This window comes from Phalacrocorax aristotelis, chromosome 3 (assembly GCF_949628215.1).
Source record: "Phalacrocorax aristotelis chromosome 3, bGulAri2.1, whole genome shotgun sequence".
Classification (NCBI taxonomy): Eukaryota; Metazoa; Chordata; class Aves; order Suliformes; family Phalacrocoracidae; genus Phalacrocorax; species Phalacrocorax aristotelis.
Window position 1 is genome coordinate 41049825 of NC_134278.1, and position 11292 is coordinate 41061116.

Here is an 11292-nt window from a genome sequence, read left to right on the forward strand (position 1 = left end):
TTAAAAACATAAAAGTAATCATTTTATTCTACAGACTTGACAATTTTAGCACGGAATTAGCTTTGAACATAGGTGACTGCAAATGAAATACTATCAAAAACCAACAGAGTACTGAAACACATACGCTTTAAAGGCTTCACCTTAGCCTGTATGAATAAAGCATAGCTGTACATATGTGGCTATACAAATGAGCTTGCAGGTCTTTCCTATACATTTCAACAATACTCACAAGTTAAGCAAGATCAAACTTTGGTTTTCACTCGACATATACAAAACATACGTAGCAAAACTACTGCATCTCCAGTACAGCTGTTGCTGTGGCGTTATGAAATCTTTAGTGTCTTCCAAGCCCACGGGCACGGGCAGTTACGTTCTCCTTTTTCTCTCCACTAACCTCTGTTGGGCCTCTGGTCCCTTTCTGGAGCCACAGGTGCTCCCCAGAAGACAATACCACCAGAGCTGTGACGGCAAAGAGCGCAACCTTAGCACAGCCCATTTCCAGCCCTCTCCCACTGCTTAGGGCTGGAAGGCCACACGTGAAGTACACCCCTGTGCTGAGGGAAAGACGTGGCCATGTTGAGAAGCCCAAAAGAGGCCAGAGATGGGTATTATGCAAAACCAGGGTGGCATAAAACCAAATTATTGTTACAATTCAGTACTGTGTATACATGCAGAAGCACAGTATATTACAGCATCCACCCCCCACTCAGTGTTTTAATGAGATTACGGTGGGGTAGCAGCTGCACCCATCATAAACCTATCTGCTCTTCAACCGAAAGTTACAGGGCTTGCGTAGTATTTCTGGCTACCTCTGCTCCACGGTTTTTAAGGAGCAGGGGGTCACCGAAAGCACCATTACACATACATAAGATCACAGTGATCATTTCTCTGCTGAAATCTTGTTACAAGGACATTTGTGACCTAAATGGATTGCTAAGAGCATCACCTAAGAGGCTAGTTGCATAGGAACCATAGCAAGCAGAGAATTCAGCTACTCTCAGGCCTCAAGAGGAAATACTTACTGATACAGCAAAATCACTTCTGCATACAGTGATGCATATACAAAAGCTTCAAGTTATACAAATAAATTCTCCCAAAGTACCCATTTTATGTCAGTCATACATCCATGTAATGTCATCACATATTCATGTTCCTCATCAAGTTAAATAGGTATTTTCCCAATTGAAAAGAAAATATAAAATCACAGGACCATTTCACAGTGATGCCATTTAAACTTCTACACTGTGAAAACTGTAGAGACTAATAGAGGCAAAGCACATTTTATCTGAAGTCTTTTATTTAGAACTTTGCATAAAGATTTGTTCTTATCTGAATCTCAATTATATTCCATGGATTTTATACTCTTCTCAGACAGCAAGTGTCTTTGCTATATATATATTAAATTTCCTCTTACAATATATATTAAATCTTCTATTACAACTGTGTCCTGTAAGAGATAGCAGTGCTCTGCGTGTTTATTTGCTGTAATGACAGAAGTGAGAATTTCTTGTCAGGCACTAAGTCAACTACAAATAAGCAGGTATGCCTGTAAGCATCAAGCAAGTATTCACGACCACTTGAAATCTGGTTTAAGGAAAAAAAACCACTAACAGCTACTTTTAATTAAAGATTGGTTAGTTTCTCCTAGCCCTCGATAAATAGAAAGCGTAAGGCATGTGGAATCCGAATTCTTTAACGGAGCTGAAGCTAAAAAGCACCGTCTGCCACATCTACCCCGCGACTTCAACCGGGACCTTTTCCTTCATCGGTTGCAAGAATCTCACGTCCTCCAGATTAACGCCAGGGAACCGGCCACCGACGCCGCCTGGGCACGCCCAGGGGCACGGGGAGAGGGGCAGGGGGCACCGGTGCCGGAGAGCTGCAGCCGCCGGGGGCGAGGGGCTGCCGGGCCGGGGCGGGAGAGCCCCAGCAGCCGCCCCTGCAGCAGCAGCAGCCCGGGGGCGGCGGCGGCGCCCCGGCGGCTCCTCGCCGCGCACGCCGGGGGCAGCGGGGCCGGCGTTACTTGCAGAGCCCCTCCAGCCGCTCCAGGGTGCCCTTCATGTCGCGGATGCGCTTGGCCAGGGCGGGCACGGGCTGCATGGCGCGGTCCAGCTCCTCGCAGCGCGCCACCAGCGCGTACATAGCGCGGATGCTGAGGTCGGCCGCCTCGCCCAGGCTCTCCACGCCGTCGCGGTAGGTCTGGATGCAGCCGACGCTGAGGGCCGTCAGGGCCTGCAGGCCGCAGTGCACGTTGCGCAGCAGCTCGTCCACCTGCGCCGCCACCTGCCCGGCCAGGGCCACCACGTCCTGCAGCGCGCCGGGGTCGATGGCGGGGATGGAGCCGCCGCCACCCCCCGCCGTCCCCGCCGCCGGTGGCTCGCCCCGCGGGGCGCCGCTCAGCCGGATCCGCCGCTCCAGGTTGTTGGCCACGAACTGGGTGAGGCGCCCCTCGCGCAGCACCGTCCCCTCCAGCTCCAGGGCGCTCGCCAGCGTCGCCCGCCGCCCCTCCGGCAGCTGCTGCCGCCCCGCCGCCGCCGCCCCGCTGCCTCCGGCGCCGCCGCCGGCGGCCAGGCTCAACGCCTCCAGGCTCCGCTCGTCCCGCCTCCGCCCCGCCGTCTCACGGCCGGGTCCCCCTTCCTCCACCGGGACCCCGGGGGCAGCCGTGGGCCGCAGCGCCGGCACCTCCATGGCGGGGGACGCGTGCCTGCCCGCCGGCGCGCCTCCGCCCACCAGGGGGCGCGCCGCCGCCTGTTTACGTCCCTTTAGATTGGCTGCGATGCGCGTGGGGGCGTGGCCGAGGCTGTCTGTGAGCCTCCCGATTGGCCGGCAGCATTCGCGAGGAGAACCGCCCCTCCCCTCCCTTCGCTTCGCACTGCGGGCCCGTGACTCGGAGACTGGGGCGTGCCCGCTGTTTGTGTCTCCCCGGATTGGGCCGTCTGCGGAAGCGGGCGCGGCCTAAAAATGTTTGTGTCGGTTCTGATTGGCCGAGGCGGGGACGCCGATGCAGCCTTTTCGCCGTGATTGGCGGCGCTCGTGGGAGAGGCGTGCCGCTGGCGCCAGACTAGCACGGCGATTGGCGCGGGGGCGGAAGGGGGCGTGCCCTGCTCGGGTAACAACACCGGGGCGCTGGTGGCTGCTCCTCTCACTCCCCCGCCATGTTCTCCTAGCAGCGGATCCGATAGCACCACCATCTCAGCCCACAAAGCCCGGGCAGACACCCGCTCCCCGTCCCAGCGACTCGACCCGCTCACCCCGCCTGGGCTCAACCCCTCTCCCCGCTACAGCTCTGGGTACCCGCGTCCCACCATGGTCACCACTACGGCGCCGCCGCCCTTCCTGACTCGGATCTCGGTAGCCACGGAAGACCCCCGGCGGCTGCCCTCCGCTCTCTACCAGCGCCTCAGGCGAGGGGACAGCAACTGTGAGAACCAGCCCAGCTGCTGCCTGGCGGGCCCGGGGGGTACCGCGCGGCCAGCGCTGAAGAGAGTCCGGCGGAGGAAGGGGAAGATTCGGCCCGGCCCGGCGGGGCTCCTGCCCAGCCGCTACCAGCAGTACCAGCAGCACCGCACCGGCCTGGGGAGAAGGACCCCGCTGGGGGCTCACGGCCCGGGCGAACTTCGCCCTCACCCTGCGCCAACGGTAACGGCCCCCCCGGAGGAGCCCCCTGCGGCCGCCCCCTCCAGACCTGCGCCCAGCAAACCCCTCAGGAAGGAGGTAAAGACGGGGCTCCGCTACTTCGGCTCGCTCCTTACACAACCCCCTCGCAGTTCTCCCGCACTCCGGGAGGTGGCTTGTCCCGTCTCTTCCCCGCCCGTCGGAGGGGGCCAGCGAGCAGCTCGCCCCCTCCCTTCGCCCCTGCGTGAGGGGGGCACCGCGGGGGGTTGGGGCGGGGGGGGAAAGAGTTTCCGTTACGCCCGTTCGGACGGGGCGGGGCGGCGGGGGGAAGGAGGAGAGAGAAATAGAGGGCGGTGATTGGCTGCCGGGCGCCACCAATGAGCGGCCGCCGCTGCGCCCAGCAACAGCCGGATTTAGCCTAGCGGCCGCGCGCCAACCACCCCCCCCTCTGCGCGCGCAGGCGGGACGTGCGCGGGACGCAGCGCCCCATGGCGGCGGCGGCGGGAGGCGGGGGGTTCCGCGGAGGACGCGGGAGAGCCGAGATAGCGGCCGCTGCCCCCCCTCCCCAGCGTGAGGCGTCTCCGGTGGCGTCCTTCCGGAGCCCGGCGCAGGGGCGGTGCCGGAACGCGTCTTCCGAGTCCGTCTGGCAGGCGCCCGGGTGGCGGTGGTGTGCCCGTGGGCTGCCCGGGGCCCCTCCTGAGGAGAAGGGGTCGTGTATTGACGTGAAGTCTTTGTCTCTGCAGTTCTTAAAGAACAAGATGGGAAAGACTGAGAAGGCTGCCGTCCCCTACAGCCAGCCTGTTCACAGTTTACATCTGTGTGAACAACCAAAGATTAACAGACAGAAGAGTAAATGTAATGTGCCATTGACAAAGATCACCTCAGCAAAAAAGATAGAGAACTTTTGGCAAGATTCTGTATCGCCAGAAATAATGCAGAAGCAGGAGAAAAAGCCACTTAAAAACACAGAGAACTTCAGAAATGCCAAGTCCAAGAAACCTATCACCCTAAGCCAAAAAGAAAATTACGCTGGGGCAAAATTTAGTGACCCACCGTCTCCCAGTGTCCTTCCAAAGCCTCCCAGCCACTGGGTGGGTGGCACAGCTGAATCGTCTGACCAAAACAGGGAGTTGATGGCAGTCCATTTGAAAACTCTCCTAAAAGTTCAAGCGTAGTTTCCAAGCTCTCCTGAGCGATTGGCAAAGAAAACTCCATCCAGGAAACTTAAACATGCCTTGTTGCAACAAAAATTGCAAAAGACTGTCAAGTCTTACAACCACATTAAAAAAATCCTTGTATTATATTTTTTATGGTTGTGTAAATAGTGTACATCATGTATTATGTGTATATTCTTGTTCATACTTTGAGAGGTACATTTTAGTTTTGTTATGAAAGGATGTATTTTGCACTGCCTGAATGGTAGATGTCTTGTATATAAAATATGGACAATTTTAAGTGTGTGCTTGACACATGAAGACTTGACTTGGTTTGCACAAGGTAATGAAAATTTTGGAAGGAGAGTACAGCTTTCTGATATTAAGGTTCCAGATCAAATGTGAATGTTTTACTCATGCACTACTGACAGTAATTTTACATTCTGTGTCCCAATCGAGTATAAACACGGAATTTTCATATAAATGTGAAGTTTTGCTCTCTGCTCTGGAAACAGTATCTGGAATTCCTCTTCATCTGTTTTGTTTTTTTTTAAATTAACTGGAATTTGAGTAAAATTCCAACCCATCAATTTGAGCACTGCTGATTTCTTAAAAGGAAAAAAAAAAAAGAAAAAAAAAAAAAGAAAGAGCAGAGCTTTCTGCCAAAAATCCAATTGGTCACTAAAAAATTAAATAAAACAATTTGGCCCCCCCTTAAGCATGTCTGTGTTTTTCTTTTTGTGTGTGTGAGTGTTGATTTAAGTATGTGAACTTGAGCATCTTGATTGGCTTCTGGTGCATCAGTAGGAATATTTTGTCCTCAGCCTCTAACTACCCAAACAACTCAAGAGTCAATAGCTCATTAAGAGTTCCTTGTGTTTTTAACAAATAATTCATTTGTGATGTCATTTCAGGTTCCTTACCTTTTTGTTTCTAGAAAACTCAGATTTCAGGAAAGTTGGGCAATTACACATTCAAATTCATGCTGCAATCCTCTGTAGCTATTTTCATAGTAAGTGGTTATTAACATAGTTGATACTGAAAAGCAGCGATGGCAGAAAGGTGGATGGGGCGATCTACATATTTTTCACCAGATTTGTCTCTTGCTGCTACCTATGCTGGAAATCACGTTCTGAAATTCTTAAGGGATTGACTGTAGATCAGTCTGACAGGCATGTTGAGGAGATAATTAAGATTTGGGGTTATTTTACTAATCTAGTATTTAAATAAAATTAATAAAGCAGGGCATACGTGAAACTTGGATAAGATAGAAAAGCATTTTTAAGCTTTTGGCTCCACTGCAAAAAGGGTATGCTGTGGGTACTGGCGTCCTAGGAGGGCTGTGCAGGAAGGGCTGGCGGCAGGGTCTCAGCCCAGGGGGTGCCTTCGCACCAACGGTGTTTTCAGAGATTTGGAGCTGCAGCACCAATTCCCTTCATGCCACAAATGCTGCTGCTTCTTCCCAAACACATCATTGCATCGTTCGGTGCCTGTGAACTGGCAGTGTTCGTTAACAGCCCTCATATGAGATTGGTCAAAAATGAAGGGAGACTTTGCTTTATAGAAAATAATTACATAGTTGCAGAATTTGTCATTAGAATGCTATTAGGCTGTTCAACTGCCTATGTTCTAAAGGAAGAGTTCGTACCAAATTTCTGGTTGGCCCCAAACACTTCCACATTCACTGTCTTGCAGAATAGCCCTGCTTTACTTGATTAATGGTGGTACGTGCTTGAGATAGATGTATGGCTTCAACAGCACAGTTTGCTGCCTAATCTAAACACTCCATCATTTAGCTTGTCCTAACTTGTCTTCTAAAAATCAAGAAAAATCCTCCAGTTTTTTAATAAACAGTATTAGGGCAAAGAAAAATTCCAGTAGAAACTCAAACGAGGATGACCCTGAGTCCCAGTTTACTATATTTGGTACATGCTGAACTGATCTGCTGTTGTGCTTTTTTTTTTCCCCCTTTTTTTCTTTTGCCTGAATCTCAGCAAACACAAAGGAAAATTCCTTTAGCAATTCCCCATAGCTTTAGGCAACAGTTAATTTTGTCAGCTGAACTTGAGATCATCTCCATAACTAGCTTGACAGATAACTAGCATGGCTAGTTTCCCTCAGCCTGTAGGCTGGCATTATTTAAAAGGAGGTGTCCTTTTTTTCCGTGACAATTATCTCTGTTACCATCAGCCTGTTTCCTTCCCTGCCCCTTGGAGCTGACATCAAATGGTGTCTTTCGAATGCCTGCTTGAAATCTACCAACTGTAAGGTACGTCTTTGTTTCTACACTGATTTGCCAACACATCCCTGGGGATTACAAAATCCATTAAATGTAAGTGCAGATATTTCTCGGCTCATCACCCAATCCTTCTAAAGCTGTTGGATAAGACTTCTGAAGTCATCTCGGAGGGCAAAGGTTTTCAGGGTAAGATAACAATGCTTCATCCGGTCTTTCTGAGCGGTGAAAAAAAAAAACCAAACTGATATAGCTTACTTTTGCATCAGCATAGCTGGTCCTGGTGTGGTCTGGCAGACATGTTGGGGCCTTTCATGTTTCTATCTTAAAGGTCTTTGGGTTGGGTCCCTTCCTGGCCAATGGATTATAAAACCAGGCCTAGGTGCAATATATGCTTCAAAAAGATTGCCTGAAAAATCAGCATTGTCATCTCTCAGGCCCATTTTCTGCACTTAAGTTTGTCACTTCTCTATGTTTTCCCCTTTACCTTTCTACAGTATTTTCTTACAGGGATTTTCACTTTCAAGGTTTCCTTCACTTCTCACCCCATTCCCTGAAGGCGAGGCACTGTATTACATGAACATACTATTGTTAGAGTTTAGGGCCAGTAAACAAAAGGAACCCAGTATCATGTTCGGAAGACTTTCCAATATAGTATAAAGTCTTTTGAAGTGAATGGCCTTTAAGGAAGCAAATCAGCAAACTAAGTGGATGTGTTACCATCATCTGGACACGTGCTGTACAGGAATTAAATAAATTGCTTGTCAAACCTTCTGCACTCAGGCAGGGCAAGGAAACTGAATGTACTGCATTTTGGTTAGGTAACGAAAATCTTTTCTGTTTAAAATCTTTAGTGCAATACTGAAGTGCAGAACTGCAGGGGAATCAACTCTGCAAGTTAACTGCCAGCTTACTTTTAAACAGTTAAATGTCATGTGGTGATGGTCCTGAAAAATTAGCTTTCCTGGAGCGCAGAAGTATTTGTTGGTGGGTTTTCGTGCATGGCTAAGGTTGAGCACATTAGGCACCTTCATTAATAGCAGCTGGCTTGGTGCTCCACTAGCGTTGAAATGGTTCTGTCTCCTAATGCAACAGGAGGCAGGAATCCCGTGTGCACGTGAACTCCGTTACACCAGTGTCTCTTCAGAGATGCTGCTAAATTCTTCAGTGGTTTGTATATAAGGCTGTAACTTTTTCCATAAATTGAATTTTATTTCAGCTGGTTAATATTTTATCCAAGTAGTGACACTGTTATCCCAAAAAGTGGGTTCATTCACCTGTTGTGCAAAACGCCAAAGTACACACAGAGCGGAGGTATTTTATTCAAGTCACTTTTGTGCAAAGATTGGTGCTCGGTGGTAATCCACAAAGCCAGCACACTGCACTGAGAAACTACAAGTCATTTATACAGTTAAATGTGTCAATCACAGCTAATATTCACACACCTCAGCTAATAATTGGTTAATTTCTTTCTCACTTGGATGTAACAGTACAGCTGACTTTTAATTTACCACCCAGGCTCATAGATTAAGGGATTTACTAGAGGGGGAGCAGTTCCTGGCCTATGGGCCTGATTTTTAGTACTATAACAAGGGTAGTTCCCCTACTGGGCACCTTGTTTTAGTTCTGTCTTAGTTGTTGCCCTTGACTATACACTTTATCACCCTGTCCTCAGCAGCTTCTGAGACAGAATGTCTCAGTCTCAGTTGATCAGTCTCTCAGCTCTCCTCAAGGATATAGTCATAAAACAAGAGCTTCTCTATCTCTCAGTTTCTGTCTCTGGCCCTCAACTTCTGTTTTGCCGGGCTCACATAGTTCATTGTTGTGTCTTTAGCGGACAGATCCAAAAATTCCATTTTCTTAGGGACGTCAACATTTTAAGCAGCTCTCGTAAACCTTTTCAGAGGGTATTTTTTAAGCTTTTGTATTATAAAGCATTTGATACTTGCCACACTTGAGGACTTTTTTCTGCTTTACCCAGTTTTGAAATGAAAATTTGAAGCCTATAGATTATATGGAGACTGAAGATTATAGATTGGTTTTCTTGGTAATTTTGGAAATAAATTTACCTTATTTCTGCATAGAAAGTCTTGATGCTTACATCATACAGTTAAACACATTCCTTATTTTTTATCTACAACCCCTTGCACTCTTTGAACTTTGAATTCACAATGCGTTCTTTAAATGCTTTTCTTTTTATTTGCCTGACTAACTGAACTATTTAAGGAGAATTATTTTCTGTTGTAATTTCTAAGAAGGTTTTATATTACGAATAGGCTTGTCCTTACCCTAAAGAGGCTAGGAGGTAAGCAAGTAAGAGGTAAAGGTTATAAAATGTTAACATTTACTGTGAAAAATCGATGCTACCTTGTTGAACAGGAACCACAGTATTAAATATTTTTGATAGCAGGAAATGTTTTGTTGCTGATTCAATAGAAAAGATTAATGAAGGGAACATCCATCAATTACGGAGAAATACATTATCGAATAAAAGGACCTAACTTAATCCAATAAATCCAATCCAAGACCTAACCACTGACAATGAGCAACAGAATGTTACCAGCAGCGCAGAGGCTGTGAACTTTCTTCTTCTGCATTGAGAGTGTAGAAGAATGTTATCAGAACTAAGAGAGGAAGGTCAGGAGTTCAGCTGAATTTGAAATAAAAGTCCTCAGGAATTAATTTGCACAGCGAACACTTCCTAGCGGTAGTTCTTCTAGGACAGGGTACTTCTTCCCGTGTTGAAGTCAGCATTCCTTTATAATGATTTTCCCCACCCATGAGGTGATAAAATCTCATTTATCCAACTCCTAGAAAACAGGCCCTTAGATTTTACAAAGCCCTGACTCAGTTGGAAGCGCTGCGTTGGTGCTTTTGTTTAACGTTAGCCTAGTGACGTTACTACAAGTTACACATATTCAGGCTTGTGCGAGCAGGTGCAGTCATTTAGTCCAAGTGGTTCATAAACCCTTGTCTGCAGTTTGAGAATCAACTGGCTATGTGTACTTATGCTGTAGGTTGCCACTGGTGAGCGACCTGGTGTGATTTCTGTAATTTATACCTGAAAGAGGAAGTATTTGGGGATGAAGGACTTTTCTGGTATTTATAAGCCTTTGCTAAGTCTTTTGTTGTAGTTCAGTATATGGCTGTATGTATTCCAAGAAGTGGTGTAATCGTCATTGCCATTTTGCCATTCCTAAGGTCACGAAGCACGAAGTTTTAGCAGATGCTATTTCTGTGAAAGATGTCATTTGCTCCTTTAATGAAGCAGTGTGCTTTCTTCATGGAGGTCTATGGACCTTAATTTGCAAATGTCCTTGTATGTGGTGATGGCAACAACGGCCATCAAAATACAATGTACTTTGGGTTTTATTCCCTGAAACAAGACCTAGGAATACATTCAATAAAGGGCTTAGTATATAGTCAGGCCTTTCTCTTGTGTTTTCTCATCACCTGAATCTTGTGTTCTTTATTGCCTGGTGACATGGCTGCACAAGAAAGAGTAAGGTGTGCCCTTAATATATAGATTGAGATCTGTAATTTGCTTATATATATATATATATATATATATAAAATGAAGCTTTTGTAAGTCCTATTCCTAGCATCAGAATATTTAGAAATTGCATGTTGTCATATTTAGAATATCGATAGGTCATCACAGGTTTAATGGAGTAGTAAACTGACAGACCTTGTCCAAATTTTAGGTGTTCTTTGTATGCAAGCACTGAAGAAAGTGCTGATACATTTTTGTGCCCTGTACTAGGAGTGATAAGGAAAAAATAATTGATGAGACAGGTAGGAAGAAAAACCTGAAAAACAAGGTCAACTAAGAGAAAAGAGAGAAGCAGCATAGATGTTGCCATTGAATTGAAGGAAAGACACTGCAAAAAAAAATTATCTCCTGAAGTATCTGATGTTACTGCAAATTTAGGGAATTTTAATGACAAGGTGAAATGCAATTTGCTACCGGTTCTTGACTGGGACCATCTGGGGAAAGACAATATGAGCTGGTAATTCTTGTAACTGACTTTTTCTCTGTCTGATTAATACCTATTATTCATTACTAGAAATTGCACCTTGGCACAGCATTCTTAATGGCTAGCACTGCTTTAGGTATCACAAAATGTAGTACAAGTGCTTGCTGCTCTCAGGTTTCCACAGAATTTTTAGAAGTGGTTAGATAAGTATGTACGAGCGTGATAGCAGCCTTCACGTTTTACAGCTGGAAAAACAGGCATATAGAAGTGAACTAGCTTGCTTAAGGTCACTCTGCAGGCTGTTCACTAA

General features: G+C 47.2%; 2 protein-coding genes across 2 annotated transcripts; one reads left to right on the forward strand and one right to left on the reverse strand.

The window, feature by feature from the left end:
* On the reverse strand, positions 1–3191 carry BORCS6 (BLOC-1 related complex subunit 6). Its single transcript, XM_075087263.1, is given in 3 exon segments — positions 1–2955; positions 2957–3121; positions 3123–3191. Coding segments are annotated over 3 exon segments (1170 nt in total). The 3' UTR covers positions 1–2019.
* Positions 3192–3306: 115 nt separating this feature from the next.
* PNRC1 (proline rich nuclear receptor coactivator 1) lies at positions 3307–5487 on the forward strand. Its single transcript, XM_075087264.1, has 2 exons — positions 3307–3714; positions 4359–5487. The coding sequence occupies exons 1-2, from the start codon at positions 3307–3309 to the stop codon at positions 4788–4790; spliced, it is 840 nt and encodes a 279-aa protein (XP_074943365.1). The 3' UTR covers positions 4791–5487.
* Positions 5488–11292: the final 5805 nt, after the last annotated feature.

Excerpts from the sequence above, each read along its gene's own strand:
- PNRC1 (XM_075087264.1), top strand. The coding sequence starts at position 3,307 with ATGGTCACCACTACGGCGCCGCCGCCCTTCCTGACTCGGATCTCGGTA. Across the intron at positions 3,715-4,358 it reads GCAAACCCCTCAGGAAGGAG|TTCTTAAAGAACAAGATGGG; the intron begins GTAAAGACGGGG and ends TTGTCTCTGCAG.